Below are 23689 nucleotides of genomic sequence, written 5' to 3' on the forward strand. Positions count from 1 at the left end.
TACATACATACATATGCTTGTATGTAGGGTAGTCGAATATTTGAAATGCTGAACATGAAACAAAAAGCAAAATTGAAAATACGGTCAAGATGTGGAGGGATATGTGGTAGATAAAAGGATCAGATTGGAAGATAATCAGTATAGAGAACAACAATCAAAAATCCAATTGAAAAATATAACAATATATTACATTATAAAAGTTAACATTATTAGCAAATGCAATATAAAATTATTCGTACTATAAATAGTAGTTTTAACAAAAAACATGAGTTTGCTATGTACATTATTTTTGCCCTTCCTCTATAACTTCGTAGCAAAGTCAAACACAATTTTTACTCAAACTACTAGAGTACATTTTTCAGTACAGTTTTTGAGTTGCCTAACTTCTGCTTGCGTTTGTTTTGCTTTGCTTTTGCAATGTTTTTGCTGTTGTATTTGCTTTGCTAACTGCGGGCAAACGGTAACTAAAACAGAAGGTAAATTTGAAGCGTCTGCTTCACAAATCAAGTGCAAAAACTCAACGACAATAACAACAACAAAAAGAAGTGCAGTCAAGTTGCGGTTGCATTGTAGTTGTTGTTGCCTAACAGAACTTCATTCTTGTTGTTTTGCTTTGCTTTGTTTTCTCTTTACTTTATTATGGTTACGCATGCTTCATAATGTCAATTTGTAAGTCAACTTGTGGCCGCACACCGAAGCTAAGAGAGTTGAGCAGACCGAAGAGAACAGAAAGCAAAGCGAGGAGCAAGTTGAGGTAGCTCCAAATCAATATGTGCTCAAGCAAAATTGCTTGCCAGTGCTCTGAGCTGTGCTTTACTTAGGGTTATGAGATTATTATAAGGGACACAAGATAAGCGACGAATTGTGAGAATATTACTTTAATATGATGGTGCTACTTTTTTTCTTATTATTTTTTATATTGATGCGCCATACAATATTTAGTTGAAATTCTTATTTTGACTAACAATTTTGTTAAACCACTTAAAAAAAACATAACAGTCTAAGAAAAATGTTTGATAAAAAGAAATAGTTAAGTAATACATTTAAAATAATACATTTAATTTTAATTCTAATTCAAATTTTAAAAAATTTCCCTTTTCTTATAAATTAATGAAAATCAAATAAATTTCAAATAATAATTGAAGCAGTTTAAAAAATGTTCTCATTTAAATAAAAATTCCGCATAGACATAATACGCCCAATTAATTGTGAAATTTACCTATTGTCATAAATGATCCCCTTAGTTGATAACCCCACTTCCCTCTTTTGACTGCTGTACTGACCCCTCAACTCACCCCTTCAGCGAGAGCAAAGTAAGCCGCTTAAACTTTTTGCCCTAACCAACTTAGACTGCGACGACTTTGATCTGAAGGACCTTTTAATGCCGACGTCGTCGTCGAGTTGAGCGCCTGCCTATAAATTACTCAGCAGAAACACATTTCGCCACGCTTATCAAAGATAATTTTAAGCCGCATTTAAAATGATTTCTTTGCCTTTTTTTGTGGGGCAGAGGAAGAGCAACAACTTTTTCTGTTGATCCATGCGACTTTTTTTTATATTATTTCAACGAAAAAGCGCTGACTGTGCGTTGTCTGGCAACGCTGGCAGCCAAGGATAACCACGCAAAAAGTGCAAGTTGGCAGCACCAAAGGTTCGGTGTGGGAGCGAGAGAGAGAAAGGGGCGCCAGCCAATGTTGACAGTCAGTGAACCCCGAAAAGCAGTCGACGACGACGCCGACGCCGACGTTGCGTTGCGCTTTTTGTTGTCAATGATAAGCTGCGTCTGGCGCTGCTCATCATCATTGCAGCACCTTCCCCATGCGTTCCCCCACTTCCCCTAGTCACAATTCCAAGCGAAGCTGCAAAGGGTAGAGAGCGACAGACTTTTGTGCAAATATTTGACATGGACAGAGAGAGAACTCAGTTGAAGCCATGAACCGTGAGTTAAGAGAGGGGGAAAGAGAGTTTTAAGAGGCAGCTCATTTTTTGGCCAGACCAAAGTCAAAGTGACAGCGGAGCATACGAAAGTGGTGAGGGGGACGGTTGGGGGTTGTAAGTTGAGACTCGTGTGTAATTAAGCAAAAATGTAAAATCGTTTGTAGTCTCCATTTAGTTGTTGCTCTTTTTGTTGCTGCGTTAATAATTGCTTGTAAATAGATCAAAGTTGGCATTTGTTTGGTTTAAGCGTGTTTCCTTCCTCTCTCTCACTCTTAAGCAGTCTGGATTACTGTTGACTAATTAGAGGTTGACAGTTTGAATGTCCTTCAAGGATCAACCACACAATGTCGATGCATGCGCCAAATTCCGGTTTCTGGTTTCCGGTCAGTCTGTTTGGCTTCTTCCCCCTCAATTAAGTCGGGCAGCAGATAATGAATTTTGATGTGCTGAGACACAATTCATCAAGGGAAATCTCTTATAAGGTCAACAAATTTAAAAAACATTTTGAAAAATTTACGTCATTTAAAAAGCATTTAAAAATCTCCAACTTTAACGAACTTGCAGATTTTGTTTAAACAAATTTGTTACTCATTGTAAAACTGACTACAATTGATTAAAAACTTAATTTAACTAATTTATTTTCAGTTTCAATTGCTTTGACAAACTTTGACAGTTGACAATCCAGTATATTTTTTTTACATATACATATTTTGAATATATACCAAATATTACTTTTTGTATATTTTGCTTTTAGAGAAAATCTCACAATCGAGCACATTCGATACTTTTTGAAAGCCAAAATTCTTAAATTTCCAAATACATTAAAATAATAAATGAATCGTTAACAATAAATAAATTAAATATTATTGAGTTCGATGAACTGTTTTTCTCTGATTTGCCAATGATGTCAGTCTGAGGAGAAAGCCATTCAAATTTAAATTTTCTATTACATTTTCGGAGAGATAAAGCACAAATATATTAATGAACTTTGCTGTGATTGTGCATTTGTATTTATATTTATTACCCAGCAAAGATTTCACTTTCATATATAAAAGTGCGATGCCATTTGGATTCCACATTTAATTTCGTTTTTTACTGCATCGAGTGCAGTTGCAAATATCAAAATGAAGCGCATAGAATTAAAAATTGTGTTGATACTCATAGTATACGAATTCTCTGCAATCGCAGCTATTGGATCTGAGGTGAGAGAAAACATTTAAAGCGTAAACTTAATGCTAAAAGTGAATGTTATTTAATTTGATTAGACGTGCCAATTGAACCGAGATATGGAAAACCAGTGTCGTACTCATTCTTACACCGTAGTCAAACCTATGCTAGATTATCTCCGTCAGGTTGAAGAGGAATTACAACAAAGCAAAGAAAAAGATAGAATCATAGCAGACTTAAGAAAAAGGTTAATTGAACAGAAAAACAACGATGATTTGGTAAAGGAATTACGATCTCAAATAGAGTTTCAAAAGATAATTCATACAAATTGGAAATTGATTGAGAATTATGGAAAATGCAAAGATGAATTAGCAGAGAAATCAATCAAGTTAGTATTAAAAGATGTTCAAGTTGAAAAACTTAATTCTACACTTTCTGAAAAGGAACAACAAATTGCAGACATTTATATTCGCAACAAGAAACAGTTAGACAATCAGTTAGAGGGTTATAACAAAAAAATAATCGAAAAAGACAACGAACTGAAATTGTGTCAAGCTGAGGAATTCAAATCAAGACACTCTGAGGATTGTGGTAAATGTAAAGAGGAAATAGGCATTTGTGAGAATCGGGTAAGGACAGAGATCGAAACTCGTTGGCAGCATCATAGAACAATTCTGGAAACGCAAACGAACTTACAGAAAAAAGAAAGAGAACACGAATTATGTCAAACACAACTTAGAAAATTTGACAGAATATTAGAACATCCAACTGGTTGTATTCCACTACAAAATGTTGAAAATGCAGGTGATCATCAAATCAAAGTTTCGGGTGTTGCTTCCTTCAATGCTTTATGCGATAGCGAGTTAGCAAAACCTGGATGGATAGTTATAGAACAGCGTATTGGTGAAAATATGATTAATGGGAACGTGTCCTCGTATCGTGAAGGATTCAGTTTCGTAAAAAGTAATTTTTTCCTTGGGTTAGAAAAGCTTTATAGCCTGACGAGATCGCAACGGTATGAGCTCTATGTTCATTTGGTTTTATCAGACGATCGTATTGAATATGCTCGGTACGACAACTTTAAAGTAGATAAAAATAAATATAGAAATAATCGCTATGAAGTAACATTGGGTTATTGCAACGGAACTAGTGATTTGCTAGACAGACCCATTATTTATTATAGTGAAGAACCATATATCATTAAAAATATCAAGCTTATCTTCGATCATGGAGTCCGCTGGTGGTCCTACAAAACTTACCCAAGGTAAATATTGCAGTTAATTGCTATTCATTGTTTGTATACATCTTTTTTTTCTTTGTTCCATTTGTACAGGAATACAAATCTAAGGCCCCGCTATCAAGTACCGACTTGTGACCCCATTATTAAATTTGCTAATATGCTCATACGTCCCTTGAGTTAAAGGAGGAAGTAAATATACCAAAGTTAAAAATGGAAATTTTATTTTATATAATTTAAGTCTAGTACAACAAGTAAACTACAGTCAAGTGTGCTCGACTGTGAGATACCCTGTACCCATTTTAAATAAAAGCAAAACAGCACGGCAATATTCTTAAAATATACCGAAATGATGTACCACAAAAATACTAAAAATATACCAAATTAAAATTAAATTTGGTATAATGATATAATACTACATTCAAAATATATCATAGAGTGCAAAATATACCAGATTATCGGTCAAAGCAAATAATAATTGTAGTAATTGGAAGAATTTCCCATACAATTGTATTTCTTTAATGACTTCCAAATTTTCAGGAATCATAAATATTATAACATAGTTATTATTAAATGTCCAACTACAAAAAATACAACAATGCTCATACGTCCCTCATATACGTTTTTCGATTGCAAAAAAAAACCCTTTTCTATCAACCAGAAAATATTTATAAGTTTTTCAAGTCAAGTAAGAAAGCAGATTCGTAACCAAAAAGGTTCGTCAACATTGCGGCGATAAGCAACTAAAGACTTGATTCAAAAACTAATCAAAAGTGATATACCATGTAGACGAAAGCGGTCTCATCAAATGTCGCGTGACTGTAGAGATAATGGAATTCATAGACGACAAGATGCCCAGTTCCTCAGATCTTATATAGTAATCTGGCTACAACTCAATTGATAAGCATCTCACCTGTTTGTTTCTATTTAAACAATTTATTTTAACAAACTTTCAATTTAGAAAAATATACTTAAATTCTGCAATTATTCCTTTTTCATTCGCTATAAAAGCCATTAAAATAAGGTATAATAAATCAGCTTATCAATTTTCTATTGAATATATTTAATATATGCACTGTTTACATTAAATATTGACCACTATAGAGTCTGTCTTTCATTTGCCAATTCTTTCTCTATTAAAATGAAAATGTTAAAAAAGAAATTAATGTAAGAAGATATTCAACAAAGTTAATCACACAGCGAACCAAATTAAATAAGTAAATCTTGCGGACACAAAATATATCAAATATGAAAAAAATGGTATGAAAGATAAGAAACAGTAACAAAGAGAAACCCTCAATAACACACACACACACACTGATGCAGGGGATAATAAAAAGAATAGCAGGGAAAGAAAAGGGGGGTCAAAAAAAAAGAACGAAAATGTATTATAATAAAATAAAATCGTGAAGCGTAATGTAAACTCAACCAAATACGCAAAGTCCGACACAGGACAACGAGAGAGCATAAAGCGACCGGACGAGACCACAATGAAATGAATGAATGAATGAAATATATATGTACGTATATTTATCCTTTTTGCAAAAGGACATGGGAGTCGTCCACCTTAAACTCCCATTCATATCAAATTTAAAGCGAATGCGTTGCCTATTAAAATGTGCACATACGAATGAGAGGGGGAGGAGGAAGAGAGATAAAAGAAGCAGCGTTGCTGCTGTGCGACCGATAGAGTTGGGAACCCTGAAAAAGTAACGGCATTTCGCACATACATACATACATACACGACACACGACACGACAAAGACAACAACAACGACAGCGACAGCGACGATGACGCCGACGATTGTGGCGCAAAAAATGCCAAAAACGCCGCCGGCTTCTGAACCAGAACGACGCAAAAACAAAACATCAACAACATTTGCGATAACGGCTGAACAAATTCGCAAATACCCTTTAGGTCATTTTGTACAACTGTAGAACTAACGAAATATGAAGATCGAAGAATGTAGAATGAACATTTTATTAAAGAATAATAAAAAACACATAAAAAAAAACAGTTACTAAAAATCTTAATTATAAAAACAAAAAAAAAATCTAATGATTTGAACTAAAGAACTATCGAAATATAATGATCGAAGAATGTGTAATGTTTTAAATTTTTTATTATGGAATAATAAGAAATATAAACAACAAAATTTTAACAACAAACTCTTGCAAAATTACAAAAATTAAAAACAATTCTAATAATTTGAACTATAGAACTATCGGAATATATAGATATATAAACGTTGATTCCAAATTTCATTATGGAATAATAAGAGAAATATAATTGCAGTTATGAATATATACAATTCGAACTTCAGAACTATAGGAAAATAAAGATCAAAAAATGTGGACAGAAAATTTCATTAGAAACTATCAAAACACAAAAGAGGTTATCAAAAATCATATTTAATTACTTAATTATAAAACTAAAAAAATGCTAAAAATTTCAACTACAGCGCTTACGGAATTTGAAGATCTTGAAATAATAAGAAAAATATAAAAAATGTCGACAAAAAAGTAAACGATTTTTTAATAGAATTTAAATATTCAAAACATTAAAAATAGGTCAACATTTTTAAAATAAAAATTTTGTAATTATTAAATATTCTCAAAGGATTTAGAAAATAATAAATAAGAAGAACACAATTGTGGGAGCCGTAAATTTACAAATTGATGATCAAATATTAATGAAATATATTGAACTTAATGTTATTCGGAATAATCCGCTCTCGGTTAGAGTATTAAGTAGAAAATAAAAGGGAAAGGCAACGCGCGCCCAAATACAAAAATTTGCTTAAACTTCTTTTGCAGGCTAAAGAATTTATTGATTCATTTTGAAAAAAAGCGAAAGAAAGAAATAAGAAAAAGCCGTCGACAATGATGACGACGACGACGACGACGATGTTGGACCGTGTGGACCATGGAAAAAGGAAAATGATTTGCATGGCTCCCGGGTAAGCCCGAGTGTGTGTGTGTGTGTGTGTGAGCTGGTAAAATTGAATCAAATGGTTTTCATATATGTGTATGTATATAGTATATATTCTTTTTTAATGTGCGCTTTTCGGCGAACACTTTCGAAGCATAAGTCTTGCAGCCCTCCCCAAAAAAAAAAACCAAAAAAGAAAAATTATAAATGAAAATTCCAGAGCGTCGGGCATCCATGTAGAACACCCGTAGGGGGAGAAGGGGCGGGCGGGGAACAGAATTGTCGCCACTTTTGCACAAAAATTGTTGTTTGCCGGCGAAATTGAAACAATTCGCACTCCTCAGCCCCTCCCTCCCCACCTCCTTCCCCTTTCACCTTCTGTACACCGCAGGCCTGTGCCTCAGAGTTCGCGCACTATCAGCGGAATCTCTTTCCCATTCAATGCAACTGGCGCATAAATTTTACTTGCCTACAGCTGTGGCAGGGGCAAGTATGCATCTCTGCTATTCTGTGGCACTTGCGCCATATGCATTTCAATATTTGAGCACTTAAATGTTAATGAATTGTCATACCAATTGCAAAGTGAAGTTCCTCCTTTCGTATGGATAGAAAATTGAACGATTTCGATTTCTTTACTTAAATCGAATATAGAAATGACAGTTCAACTTAAGTTTATTGCTTTCCTTAACAAAATCAAATCTATTTGTTATTCAAATGCACATTTTCAAATTATTTCTTAAGAGAAAAAAGTTTAAATGTGATTAAAGAATTTTGCGCGTTCATTTATTTTTAATACATTTTTATAGAGTTCAAAAATGTTTCATTTGTTAATAAATTGATATATCAAATCATTTTAACATTTAACACTTACACAGCAAATTTAAAGTCAAACTATAAAGAAGGTTTAAGGCTTTCATTAAGCTGCGAAAACAATAATTTAAAATTCTTTGTGGAATATAATAATAATACATTTTTTTGAAGAGCTCGAAAATATATAACAAGAAATAATAAATTTAAAATTTAATGATTTATTTATTTTATATTTTAGTTTATATTTTTACTACAGAAGTCAATCCCAATTAAATTAAAAAAAAAAAAAATACTGGATTGTATTAAAGACTTTTGAAAAGTATAGAAAACTTCAATTTAAAATTTAAATTTGTTGTATTTATTTTCAATGTAGATATTTTCTTCGTGTTCTGAATAACATTTGCACACTCTTAATAAATATATGAAATTACGTGAAAACGTAGCAATTATTATAATAAAATTTTCCCCATCCACAAGCTAACTTAATTTTAAATGCCACTCTAAGCGCCTCGACTAAGTTGGATAATACCTAAGCCACTTTTCAGAGTGAAAGATACTCAGTTTATACGGTACTTCAACAGTTAATTTTCAGCCTTAACGATGCCCTGGTGCCAGATAAATATTAGAATATTGCGTCACAATTTAATCTAAAATTGTCTTCGCACAACATAAGAGAAGAGAACTTCTTCACATGTGGATGATATGTTGTCTAGACACAATTACTAAAGCCACAACCCAACATTTTGTGTAGGCATTCTAAATACAATTTCTAAACGCATTAGGAGAGAAAGCACAACCACAAGTAAGCAGACAGAGATGTTATTTGGTCGCATTGGGACCATTACCGAAAATTGTGACAACACGACGGGAAAAAAGCATTGTAAATTCAGTTTATATTCAACGTTCAGGAGCATGCGGGAGACATTTGTATAATTTGTTGTGTCGACTACATTTTTATGATTTTGTCAACTCAGCGCGAAAGCGAAAATGAAAGTGAAAGGATAAAAGAGTAACGGGACAACCCACAAACGAGCAAAGATAATCATTATAATGGGCATTTGCCAACGACGCCCCGGGGACATGAAAAGAAAAGCCCAGGCAGCAAAGTGCCAACAAAGACAGTTAAGCAGACCGTTCTCAGTATCTAATTGCCCAAAAACAAAACACAAAAAAAGGGGGACGAACTGTGTCAGGTGCAACGCCTGCGGCAGGTTAATGATAAGTCGCGGCCAACCCATCAATTTATTGAAAAACAATCCAAATTACTTTTGCCTCGAGCTGCAACATTTCATCGGAATTTGGTTTATTGAAAAATCTACAAAGCAAACAACACAGCAGACAGTCAAAGAAATAAACAAATTATGTGTTATCTCAAATCGTTTTGTACGGATTTATCCTGCAAGGAATTTCTGTGTGGCAGCAAATATTATTTTTATATCAAAAGAGGAAATATATTGCGGCTATCAAATCGGAATTTGGCAAATTGAGCTGAAGAACACGTTATTTTAATATTAAATTGTGAAAATATTTGGTATGTGACTTGAGTTGGGTAATAAAAATAACAAGATGAATAAATTTTGCATATTTCTTAACAAATTTCACAAAAATTGAAAATTTGAAATATATGAAATTTTTATTGATCAGAATTTGAAGCAACTAAACAATTTGTTGCCATGTAAAACGTGTTTGATGAAGTTATAAACAAGAAGCTAAAAAATATAATTTCAGTTTAACATTTTAAAGTATTTAAATTACGTTTAAGTGAATTTACTTTAGCATAAGTTCATGCAATCAATATCTCAAAAGCAGTATCTATTATACAATTGAAAAGTTGACTACAGTTAGTTAAAAAAAACTGCTTTATAAAGTGAAAACTTAAGTAAACTATAAACTTCTGTTTCAGCAATCTCTTTAAAAAGAATTTTTGTGTGACAAAACTTAAAATGTTTCGCAATTCGAGAGTTGTGCACAAATGTAGGCTACGAAAATAACAAAAATAAAAACAAAAAGACAATCAAATTGTTGTCACAATAAGAGTGAACCATCTACACTCACATACACCCACAATTTGTTTTAGCCACGTTACAGACTTTGCCTTAACGCCTGGCTGCAGCCACAAGCGAGACAAGCAAGCATTTAAAGGGGCTCGCATTTGTATTTAGACAAGTTGGCAGGCCTGGCGACGCGACTGGCAGTCGCGTAGTTTGCCCTTTGAGAGCAAAGAAACCGAAAGAGTCGTAAAAGTCACACACAGACACTCCACACATACACACACACTCACACACATGCAGGCAAAACTGGCAATAAATATTTAGACAAAATTCGCATGTCAAACACAACAAGCGAACCAAAAAAAAAGTGAGAAAGAAATAATAAAGGAGCGAGTGGGAGATGAAATAGGGACATAGAGGGAGAGGTGAAACGCAGCCAAGTCACGTAAATAATTAAACACGTGACATGCGTGGGCGTCATTTTTATGAGCCAAAGAGCGACAGAGACCACAAATTGTCGCCGTTAGTTGTCGCTGTCTCAGCGCGCGGAAAAGAGATAGCAACAGGTCGGAGGCGCTGTCTGCGTTCGTGATTTCTCACAGCAGGTGCCAGAAGAGAGGGGAAGAGACGACCATAAAAATAGCACTGTAGTGTGATACACATATTTATTTATTTATATATTTGTTACTTTTAACTATATTGCGTCGTGGGCGTCGGAATGATGATAACGATAGCTTTGTTGGAATGTTTTTCGATTTGAGTGATACATCTAAATATACAATTGTTTCGTTGAACAACGATGCTAACAGAAAATATAAAAGATAATACCTATTATTATTATTATTATTATTTTCTAATTTCGCTTAAATTATGCCTCTGAATATAGAGATATAGGAAAGTCTTATTTTTACTAGGCATAATTTTTACCAATTAAAATTCCAATTTTGGAATAAGTAATTTTTGAAACAAATTGATGTTTTTGCGCATATTGTAAAGATTCAAATCTGCTTCTTGAAAACAATTTAATGTATGATATTTGTTATTGAAATGCATTACGTTTATTAAGAAAATTATAATCTGTATATTCTTAACAGCTTTTATAATTTATTTTGAAAGTAAACTCTTCGTTTAATATGAGAAGAAAATTAATGCAAATAAATTACAAAATTATAATAAATATAATGGTTTTAAGTAGTGATAAATTCTATACTGAATCTCCTAAATAAAATATGAAAATTTGACTCAATTATTGTGTTTTTCCTCTTTCGTCTTGTCAAAATTAATATTTTACTCAATTATATTTGATATTTCTTTTTCCTTCTGATAATTGTCAAACTTCATAAACTCTGCTTCCAATGCAAGCATATTGCCTATTTCTCGAGTTGGCAACAATTTACCGCAAAGAAGTACAAAAAGCACAATTAAAATGTAATTTTTTTTCATAAACGATGCCGTCACACCCACACAAATAAACACATACATAGATGCGAGACAGGCAGCACACACCCACAGATAAACGGTAAAGAGAAAGACAGACATGCAAAACGCCACGCACACAATTAAAAACACAAGCAAAGTCATTAAAAATTTAAGCAGCTTTTAGGCTTACACACGAGTCACGCACACACACACAAATGAGAAAGCACACACGCAACAACAACAAGAATAACAACAAATGCTGTCTGAGTCTTTTGCCTTTTTCAGGGTTGCCATCGCACGCCTGATTAACATGCGTAAATAGACTAAAGCAATGTGCAAAGAGCGACAGAAAATGTGAGTGGAAGGAGGTAAAAAACTGCGGGGAGAGAGAAGGGAGCAGATACACATGGTGGAGCAGCTTCTGCTGACTTGATCAAATTTCATTAATTGAGTGAACACACAGCAGACAAACAACAAATAAACAAACATTTGCAAAAAACGAAAGGGAACGAGAGCAAAGTTGATTAAATTTTTCAGCCTAATTGTTGACTAAATACTAAACAAATACAAAAATTCGCCAAGGTAATTTATCACAAGTATGTAAGCTCAAAAATTTTTTTAATGCTCTTAAAAATAAGCCGGCATTTGAAGATTTTCTTTTAAGAACATTACTTTGAATGAAAGGAATTTTAATTTATCAAAAGGTTGAATTTCAAAGAGTTTTTTGACTATGATCAAATTTATCAAAGATTACTTTCAACATGAGGTCAGCATTGCTTTTAAAAATAAATAGAAATTTGAAGATATTCGAGAATATAACTTCAATGATTTGTTTTATGAAATGTTCTATGGTATTTAATTGACATTACATTTATTCAAGTTTACTTTAAATATAAGTTGAACAATGCTGTTAAAAATAAACCGAAATTTTCATATATTCTTTCAAAAAGAATTTAAATCTATAAACAAGGGGTTCTTAAGGTAATGTTCTGTGTTTTTAAATAACATTAAATTTAGTAAAGTATTGGTATTAAATATAAGTTAAAACATATTAAGATAATGAAAGGAACTTTAACAGATAAAAAGTTTAAATGGAGTTTGTTCTAAATGTTCTGTGTTTTTTTGTTATTTAAATAAGCCAAATAAAGTAAAAATATAAGTTAAGAAAATCAACCGAAATTTAAAGAATGAAATAAAGTTTTAATTTATTAAAATTTTGAATTTCAATATTTTTCTTGTTTATAATAATTTTTTTACTTTGGTTGACATTCAAAGCACGAACGAATATATTAATTTAAATCCTAAATTCTAAACGCGTCACCTCAATTTATTATTCGCCAAAGAAATATTAAAATAAATACCTTCAATATGCACAAGCAATGGCATTCATAGCTTTCTATAAATTCCGCTGAAACTATCTGTATGATTGTGTATTTATTTTTTTTAGATGCCAAGCGACAGGCATTTGACTTGCCACCGCATTTCCCACAGCTGGGAATTTATTGTTTTGACATGTCAAATGCATATTAAATTTTGAATAACGAATAGTTTGACATTCACCTCCCTTCACATCATTCAACTCTTCATCTATTCACACGCCTTTTTTAATTACGAAAAAATATTGTTCATTTCGCTTTTTTTGTTTGGTCCTGATGTTAAATTTAACTGATCAAAAAAAGGAAAAGAAATGAAAAGCGAATGCAAACGCGGGATAAACACAGTTCAGTTTGTGAGCTATGAAAAATTCAACGCAAAAACTGCATTTGCTGGTTTATTGCTGTTGTTGTGCGCCCTAAAATATGCAACGGTTTATAACACGCAAGCGGCCAGGCTGGGTGAGTCCTGTGAGTCCTGCAAGTCCTGTCCACGTTCCATGTGCATTGTCCTGTGGCATTATGAACGCTCAAAAGCGATTGACGCGACGGCGCACACATCAAACGCCATAAAAATATCAACAAAAAACGCACCCAAAAAAAAAAGGCTGACAATCAATAAGAAAATAGTTAATCGTTCTTTTATTTTTTTTTGCCTGGCATTCTGACAGCTTTTTTTCATTGTCAAAAAGGTAATGCATAAAAAATTGACCCATATTTCTATTAAATATACATATTTATATTTTACGTTTGCTTAACTCGCGTTTGCCAAAGTGAAAACCTCTTTACATGAATAATAAAATGCAAAGAATATTTTTGTTTGCATTCAAAATAAAAACACACAAATACATACGGAAAAAAATACCCTAACTTATAGTAGTCATTTATAATAACACATTTTGCATGTGTTGAAAATTGCAAATAATTTAAATGGGCAATAAATTGGTTCAAGGCTGATTAATGTAGAAAAATTATATATTACAAAAACTTTTATACAATATTTTGATTTCTAAAAATAATCTTTAACAAACGTTTCAAACGTTTATTATTAAAAGAAATTCTGTTATATTTTCTAATCTAGAAATAATTTTGAACAATATCGATGGCTGTCAAGAAATTTATTTTTATTTTAATAAAAAGAACAAACACTTCAAAATTATAGTGATGAAAAAATTATATAAAAATATAAGAACAATATTCAAATATTTAAATGTTATTTTCAGCTAAAAAATGTTCCTGTACTTGTAAAAATATATACATTTCCATATTAACTATCAAGTTTTTTTTTTTTTGGCAATAATAATGTACAAGAATTCGAAGTGAATCATTTAAGAAAATTCACATTTTACAAACATATTTCATCCATCAAAAAGTGTATTTAAGTTGTCGGTTTCGATGAATTCGCTTGTTATCTCTGTCATAAATAAAACTTTGGCTCACTTTTACATGCGATTTATCAAATTTAATATGGCAACAATTCTAGCTGACAATTCAATGTGCATAAATTTATGCATCAATATAAAATGTATGTTATATTGGGCAACACAATACAAATCGTGTAACAATTTTGCTGCCTCCACCACACACACAACCCACATTTATGCCTTTGCTCTTTTTCTTTACTTTTTTGCTCTTTTTCTTATACATATTTTTTTTATTGCAATATATTTGGCCGAATTACGTATACGCCGGTTGTGCCGCAGGCAATGAAAATGGCAAAACTGGCAACAAGGTGAGCGATAAAAGCTTTCCCACAATATCTCTGTAGCTTCCATATATATGACTATGTGTGTGTGTGCGAGAGTGACACACTTATTGATGTAATAACATGTGCATTAAATATTTATTGTATTGGCAGACGACATGGCACTTTCTTTTTTATACGAGACGGGGCGAAGACGGGGAAGTAGAGACAACACAAGTGGCTGCCAGGATTGTCAAGATTGCTTCGGGTTCGGAAATGTGCAAGTGAAAGCAAAAACTGTGTCATGTCTAGCGGAAGAGAATCGCAAAAGATGTCTGCGATGTGAGCGGGGGAACGAAGGGTGGAGGTGGAATAAACCAAGTTGCTGTGCTGTTCTTGTGCTTCTTGTGTCAACTGGGTTAGTAAGAGCACAAGTGGCAAGTAGTTGAGTCTCTAAATCTATAAGAACATCGCAATTGAAAGCTTACAAAATTGTCTAGAAGATGCAAAAAGAATATTAGAGAGCAAAACTTTATATGGAACTCTGAGATGCTATCGCTTTGAAAAGATTTTCAAGATTGCACACAAAGAAAGTGTTCTAGAAACAGTTTTAAAACAAGTATGAAGGCCACACTCGAGTGTGCTCAACTATGAGATATGAAAAAAAGCAAAACAAAGTATTTTCTCTAATTATTTAGTATATTAATTTAGTGTATTTTAAGATATTAAGTATTAATATATTAATCTGGTATAGTAAAAAGCGGGAATTTCTAAAATATACCATATTAATTGAATAATACTGATTCTTAAAATATACCAAATTAATGAACTGAAAAATACTGAAATATATAAAGTACCGGGTACCCGTTTTTTACCATACCATATTAAGAGAATAATTACGAGCCTTATATAAAATACTAAATTAATATACTGAAAAATAGTATATTAATTTAAACTTATATTTGTTATATCGATGTAGTACTACTTTCAAAGTAAGCTCAGAGATAGGATGATGGCTTATTTTACAACTGTTAAAATAAACAATCAAGAGTATTTCTATTCAGAAAGTTAATAAAATTAACTTTAAATACAAAATTCTTCTTGAGTTGATAATTTAAAATATCAACATTACGAACGTGCTAAATTTTAGTGATTTCAACACCACAAGAAAGGTTTTAATTTGCTAAGAAAATAAAGCTTATCTTAAGCAAACACTCAAACTGCATTCAGTTGCATTTTCTTGAGCTGCTGGTTAAAAATTATTACGGTCTGCCACCTTAAGCGGTAGATTAAAAAGTTTTGTTTTACTCACCTAGAGAAATTGCATCAAGGAATATGAAAAGAGAAGAAAATTGTAAAATTCATAAGTTTAATGCGTATTAAAGTGTGTGTTTTTCTAGACAATACCAAATAGTGCATGTTCAGTGAATAATAACATAAAAACAAACACAAAAACAAAACATTAAATGAAGTTGGATTTGCGAGAATTATTAAAGGCAAAAGAAGAGGAAGAAAACGTGGCGAGACAACAAAACAGTTTTCGACGAAAAATGCACAACTCGAACAATTTCTGTGTAATTAGACTTGCACTTAAATGGTCAACAAGGAGCAAAGGACCCAAAGGAACAACAGCAGATTATACTAAATACAAAGAGTCGAGACTGCAGCAATTGCAACAGCAACAACAACAACAACAACATTAAGGGGCACATAAATGTACGACAACCGCAAATAAAATGGCTGGCAAATTGCTCGACAGAGGAGAGAAGTGAAGTGAAGAGCAGGAGTTGAAGCCAACAGCTAAAGTACACTGAAATTATGTGCTTGTTGTTGTCGCAGTTGTTGCTGTTGCTGCTGTGCTGTTCTGTGTTGCATGTAGACGCCTTTAAACGCCTCTTGATGCCCCGGCAACAACTTTATAACTTTTCTTGCCTACGCTCAGTGAGAGCATTGAGTGTTTTTCCTTTTTGCTGCTGCTCGTTTTGACTTTGTTTAAACAACATTTGTTGCCGTCGTTGTCGTTGTCGCTGTCGTTCTTCTTGTTGTCGTTGTTGTTGAGTACACGAGTATTTGCCTTAACGCCGTCGCCTGTCGAATTATATTTATAAGCCTTAAGAAAAAACAAGCTCACTCTACAGCTAACGCTCGATGGTTGAGCACGACTTGAAAGACACCCTTTTTTAAAATATAATATAGACGCACATAAACTTAGCTCATAAAGCAACAGCACATTCTTGAAAATTAAAATTAATATTAAAAATATATTTAACAAATAATTATTGAAATATATTTTGTAAAATGTACGATTATATATTGTAATTTATTTAGAACAAATATATTAAAAAGCAAATAATATAAAAATATTTTGTAAAATGTACAATTAAAAACAATATACTTTTAAAACACTTAATACTGTGGTTTCAATTAGTTTTTTTTTAAATTTAAAAATATTTGTTAAATTTAATTATAGCATCTTCTTTTAAATTATCTCAAGTCTCATCTCAAATTTTTTTAAAGATTTTTCAACCTTCTTATTGCTTTGAATTTGTAGAAAGCTTTTTAGATTATTCAACTGTTTTATTGTTTTAACTTTTTAAATCATGAGGATATAAAGCTTTTCATCTTATTTCCAGCATCTTTACAGGGTATCTCAAAAACATTTCGCTATCGAGTCACACACACACGCTCTGCAAACTTTTGAAGCAGACACTTTTTATGCGTTCGCCTAAAAGCGCGCTACAAAATGCGCTCTAGTAGAAGTGTATGTGAGTGTGTATGTGTGTGTGTGTTTGCTGTTGCTTGTGTGCGGTTATGGTCACAGGTGCCACTTATGTGTGCCCCGAAAAGCAGCCGCGGTAGCAGCAACAGCGACAGCAGTCGACGTTGGGTTGTTTTTTTTTTGTTTGCCGCCGCTTATTATAACGGTGCCTCGACGCTTTTTATTACTTTGCAGCGAGCGAAATGAAAACTTTTTATGCTGCCCAGACTTGGTCGAGTCAGGTTTCACAGGATCCCAAGGATTCCAACAACAAACCCAACTAACCGAGCTGCCAGACGTCGGCGGCGGTGCTTTTAAGCATCTTAAAACACACACAAAAAAAAAGTAGGAAAATTGTTACTGCGGTTTCTTTCTAGGCAGAAGAGGGAGGGGGAAGGGGAGAGAGAAAAGACCGCCCTTTGCCGTCTGCTAAAGTTGCTTTTGCAGTCGGGCTTCAATAATTCATCTGGCACTATTTATGCGACAGGTGATAGCAGCAGAAGGTCCAAAGAGCTCCGCAATTTCCATCGTCTAGACAAGAAGAATGAGCGAGAGCTTAGCTGCATAATTGCTGAATTGTCCTTTCCCCACAAACAGTGAAGGACTTGGAAGACGACCTCAAGGTTAAAGTAAAAGTAGCCGAAAAACAATATGCAAATAAGCTGCGTTCTTTCAAATGCGTTATGTGTTTGGCCTGAACTTTTCGAGTTTCTTTTGTTGAAATAATAGTTGAGATCAGGTTGCTGACTTGAAATGTGATTAATATCTATTTTCCAAACTCAATGAATAGTTATTCAATATAAAAACTTACAAATAATCGTAGTATTCATAAGTGGTGAATGATAATTTTATACTGTTTTTGCGAAAATTAAAATTAAACTTTAACTTATTTCAACTGCCCAACGATCATTTACTTTTCTTGTATTTTTAATTGAATTAAAAGAACTGGCAAGAAATATTTCATATTTCACAATTCAACAGACTTTCAACTGTAATAATTGCATTCACTTTATAAGTTGTATAAAGCATAAGAAACTGAATATTAAATGTGCTGCTTGCTGGCTGGCATATTTATTTTATATATTTTTATCACATGTCCTTGCGGCACATTAAGCGCGGCACGTGGCAGGCCGAAAAGGAAAAATGAAAAAGCAAGAAAAAACAATATGAGACGCTTGACAAAATCGGAGGAAAAAAAACTGAAAACTGCAAACAAAAAATGATGTGAGAAAAATTAAATAAGTTCGCATCGAGTTGAGGGCCATCAGGCAGACGGCACAGTCAGAAATCGCAAGCAAATTGCTGGTGGCTCAAAGGAGTCGTTGTAGTTGTTGCTGCTGCTTTAACAGCCACTGGCAACTTCCGGGCGATGTCAAAGAAAGTGGAAATTGTGCCAGATGAGGCATGGAGTGAAGATTGTCCCTGGTCTGTTGTGTTGGCAAGCGGCACAACTCAACAATCGCAGCAGTGGCAAAGCAACTACATGCTACATCATTAACTAAACGACAGTTTAAGCGTTGCCACCCAGAACAAAGCAGAGACCCGAAAAGAAAGCAAATGATGACGACGAAGGACGAAGGAACATTTTCGTGCTCGTCACTCAAAAATTAGGCAACGTCGTCGTCGCCGTTGCCGGAAATGCGGCAGCCATAACATTAACTAACAACTCATATCCTTGAAAATGTTGGTCGAGCGCGCGCCTGTTGATAGGCAACACATTTTTGGCAGCCTTCGTCGTCGACGTCGACGTCTAATGAAGCGGCAACAAGATGGCAAAGGAAAGAGGCACGGTGAAGGGAAGTCAAAACACAGCAACAAGGACAGGCAAACAATGCCAACGCGAAAAAAAAATCCACACACACAGAACCACAAAAGAAAGCAGCAACTTGGCAGCAACAGAGAAAATGGAAAATGTTCGAACAGGGATGAGGAGATTGTAAATTTGCATATGAGCAAATTTTGCGGTGCCTTCATCAAGTTTTCCGACTCCACATCGTCGAGAGATGAAGATGAGAGTGGAGAAAAGAGGCGAAGCGAAGCGAGGCGAACGATGACGAATTTATGCCCAGCAAAATTAATGAGCACTTGATTGCGTTAGTTCGCAGCCAGCAGCCAGCAGCCAACGAGCGGTGAAGCTCTTTGAATATTCAATGAAACGATGGCAGCCAAGAATTGGGGACTTTTGCTTATCAAGTGGCAACCAAATGAACCGTCAACTCAATATGTGAGTGTGGTGAGCATTGAGCATTGAGTGTGAATATGAGTTTGAGTTTGAGTACTTCAAATGTGTGTCCTTGCAATGTCATTAAAGACAGCGTTCTATTGATTTAAAATTAAATGTCAAATTGCTCGAGCAAATTCCAAGAGTTTGCCAAGGAAAAATATTTACCATTAATTGGGAATGATAAAAACGATGTCGTCAAATTTCTTAAAGCATTTTCATTTAACTAGTTTAATTAAATACTACTAACGCTGTTAGCATATGTAGTATAATTTTATAAGAGTATTTATAAAGTTCTTTCAAATTCCATGAAAATTACAAAAATAATTAGTACAAATAATGAGTCCACATAAGTTTATAATTTGAAGAAGAAAAATGATTGGTTTAACAAAAACATGATAAGTGAAGGCTTAGATAGTTAGTATAAAAAGAAGTAAAAAAGTTACGAGTATGCTCGACTGTGAGAAACCCGTTACCCATTGTGAACAGTACAGTATTGTTGATATTATATTTTTGGGAATCATAAACATTATTATTGAATATATTGTAATGCGTGCAAACTTAACAACTGCTGTCGAAGAAAATTTATATGTATCTAGGTTTTGCCTCATTTTTAAATTGCGTCAAAAGATGGATCTTCTCTAACTTTAGCTGATGAAAAAAATAATTACACTCTCAGTTTGGGAAAATTCAGTGGACATTTGGATATACTGGGATCGTGTAATAGCCAAATATGATCACGGCAACCATGAGAATTGCGCTCGTGAAAAAGGAATTGGTTGGTGGCATCCTTTTTGTGATTCAAGGTAAATGTTGTTATTAATTATAATTCTGTATTATAATTTATTATTTTTGAAAATGTTTTATACAGTTATTTAAATGATAAGCCCGAAATCGATTATCCAAAGATAACAAGGATGCTCATACGTCCAACCTATGCATTTTTCGAAATTAATAATTGAAAATTGATTTATTATTATAAGATTAAAGAACAATGTCATAATCGGAAATAATAAATGCTAAAGTTATTCAAGTCAAGAAAGAAATCTACACTCTGACAATTGTCCCAAAGCAAAACCGTAACATTAAAGGTTCATCAACATTGCGGCGATAAGCAATTGGAATCGGGGAAGTAATGATGACACGATGCCCACTTCTTCAAGCTCTTATAATCTGCTAACAACTCAATTGATAAGCTTCTTAAATGTTATTTTTTCTATGTAACTGATTTATTTTAAGACTTTCAATAAAGTAACTGCTTAAATTCAGCAATTAGTGGACATTTTTCATTCGGCTTAGAAGCCATTAAAATATGGTATATGGTAGATATTTATTTGCTTCGTAAGCACCTCACATAAATTTACTTTATGTTTAAATTTTATTTCAATCTTAAAATATTTCTAAAATGCTTTATATTTGAATGACAATTATTCTCCTCATCACTTTTCTTGACGCATCAAAAATTTAGAACTATTTTGCCTAGCAATGGAGGCAAGCACTTGAGCATGAATTCTTTATGGCAAAATTATTTCTCTCACTCTGATTAGGCATATGTAAAAGTTTATGGCTGCTCACTTGCTCACTTCACAAAACATATTTCTTGGGCAACCTCAGGGTTATTCGAAATCTTGCATAAAACTTTTAAAGCACATTTAATTTGGAACTTTTAGGCAGCCAATTAAAGCTAACAAAGACTTCATATGACGCCTAAAGAGCAGGCAACAATGTAACAATTGCCGAGAGCAATAACAACAACAACAACAACAGTGGCAAGACAAAAGGCCACAAAAGACGAGAACCCAAAAATTTTAATTGTCACATTTCTTGCACCGCAAAACACATGAGACCAAAACGCACAGTGAGAGAAAGAGAAAGCAGTGGAGAGATAGAAAGAAAGAGAAGCTTCGCCTAATTTTGTGCTACACAACAATAAAACAGACAGACAATTTATGGTTGAGAGACGCAGCCAAAGGGACAAGCATGAGTTCAAGGAAATGCCAGTTGCCCCCGCTCTCCGCTCTCTTCCTTCTCTCCTATCACTTGCTCAGTTTAGTTGTTGTTGTGCTGCTTTGGGTTTCCTCTGGCTGCGCACTTTTATGGTCATTTTAATTGTCGTCTGTGTTTAGAGGCTGCAGCTGTGATAAAATATTCTGTACTCTGTTTGTGTCTCCATTTCCCTTCACTCTCCTCTCTACAGCATTCTTCTCTCCTCAATCTTGCTGTATCTCAAGCCTTGCAAATTAGTTTCATTGATGGCCACCTGGTCCAAAGAGAGTCCTAAGCAAGCTTCGTCATTAAAAATTATGATTATGACGAGCGCAACAATTAAAAGCAATTTCAGTGGTTGTGCAATGCCACAATAGAAATAGAAAAGGGAAGCATGATAGGGGAGAACACAACAAGTTGTGCAAATGCGAGTAGAAAGTGCATTTTTGCCAAATTAAATGCATGTCCTTGCGTGCCTTTGCTGGCATTTTTCTTCTCTCTTTATTTGCTGGCCACAATGAATGGCAAAATAAGAGGACACACACACACAATCATACAAACAAGCACTGAGAAAGGGAGAGAACAATTAACAAAACGTAGTTGTTGTTAGAGGAAGCACATGATTATGATTATGAGTCGTTGTCGTTCTCGTCGTTCTCGTTGTTGTTGTTGTTGAGTCTGAGGAGTCAGTGCCGAGTCCTTGTCATGCTCCTTTCAACTCTTGGCAGCTCACTTCAAATATGGCAACTCAGTTGTTTTAATTGTTCTGCTGTGGCTGCTCTTTTATGTGTCTGTGTGTGCGTGTATGTATGTGTGTGTGTAGTTGTAATTATACTTTTTATTATAGTTGTTGCTGCTATCGTTGTTGTTATTATTGTGCTTGAGCCTGTTGATTATGTGCACTGCAGCGTGTAAAGTGCAAACCGAAAGTAGAAATTTAGTGTAGCATACTTTTATGCGCTCGCCGCAATTATTGCTTGGCTCATTTTTTGTTGCATATTTTGCGGAGATCTTTGAAACTCGCCTCCTATAAAGCGTAATTCTAGGTATTTAAGTAAATTAAATTATTTAAATTTTTTTTACTACTACAAATAAAATAAACTACGAGCTTTAGCATCAAGCTTACTTTTACTTGCATAAAAATTCCTTTCTCCTCAAAACAAGTTCAACTTATCTACAAAATATTTAAATTAGTTGTTTTCATACTCTAATTTGCGGCTAAATACTCATTTCAGTACGTATAATATCGAAACTTAATTTTAATGCAATTTTCAAAAAACAGTCTAAAAACTCATTTTCTCATTTGGCTTAAAAAAAACTTGTTTAATTATCACTTTATATGGTTTATTTGGGTTAACACACAAACACAGAGAGGAGAGTTTGCCACACACACTCTCTGACACACAGACACACACACACACTGACAGCGTTGCCATGCCTAAATGCATTTGAAAAGGCTTCTTTTTCATTTTGGTTTATACGTAGATAAAAAGCAAAGTTTTTACTCTGCGTTTTTTGAAGCCTTCTTTTTTTTTGTTTTCTTGCTGTAAAATGCAATACAAGAGCAACAAATAATTTTCATATTCTCTCATATGTATGTATGTTTGTATAAAATGTAATTAAAGCGATGCCATACAAACTACAAATACGGGTAAGTACCAGGCCAAGTAATTTCAATAGAGCACTGCACAGCACAGCACACATAGCTGCAATATGTGCATCAAATTTCATGGCTTGCGGTTGGTTCGCATGGATTGCATAAAGTGTGGCTAAAAGTGCTTCTATATGTTCTATCTATGCCTATGCACACCTCACCTCTGTTCCTCACTTTTCACTGCAAGACTCGAAACCAAACAAACACAAAAAAAAAAAACAAAAAAAAAATATGTCAAGAGAGAACTCGCACGCTCGCGTAATTAGGAAACTTGCCACGCACTTGACTCGCTTTTATGCCACACAGTTTTAAGGGAGAGCGGAGCGGTGCTGCGTGGTAAAGTGTTGGTGGAAGGGATCAGCAAGCAGTCGTCGGCTAACTTGAAAGCAAGTAAAACAGCTGAGCAGACCGCCCTCCTCCCTCTTCCACACACTCTAATCCACTGGAGTAGGTGTTCAGGCATGCACAGCCAAAAGAAAACTGGGTTAATGTACGAAGACTCTGCGGTTACCATACTGCG

The 23689-nt window shown here is 33.9% G+C and overlaps 2 protein-coding genes across 2 annotated transcripts in view; one reads left to right on the forward strand and one right to left on the reverse strand.

Moving 5' to 3' along the window:
• Positions 1 to 23689, reverse strand: part of LOC133834981 (CUGBP Elav-like family member 2) — a 96108-nt gene that overhangs the window by 52564 nt on the left and 19855 nt on the right. The gene's annotated exons all lie outside the window — the stretch shown is intronic.
• LOC133850185 (angiopoietin-related protein 3-like) lies at positions 3016 to 4851 on the forward strand. Its single transcript, XM_062286217.1, has 3 exons — positions 3016 to 3140; positions 3204 to 4369; positions 4439 to 4851. The coding sequence occupies exons 1-3, from the start codon at positions 3063 to 3065 to the stop codon at positions 4524 to 4526; spliced, it is 1332 nt and encodes a 443-aa protein (XP_062142201.1). The 5' UTR covers positions 3016 to 3062; the 3' UTR covers positions 4527 to 4851.

Source organism: Drosophila sulfurigaster, chromosome 2L (genome assembly GCF_023558435.1).
Source record: "Drosophila sulfurigaster albostrigata strain 15112-1811.04 chromosome 2L, ASM2355843v2, whole genome shotgun sequence".
NCBI lineage: Eukaryota > Metazoa > Arthropoda > Insecta > Diptera > Drosophilidae > Drosophila > Drosophila sulfurigaster.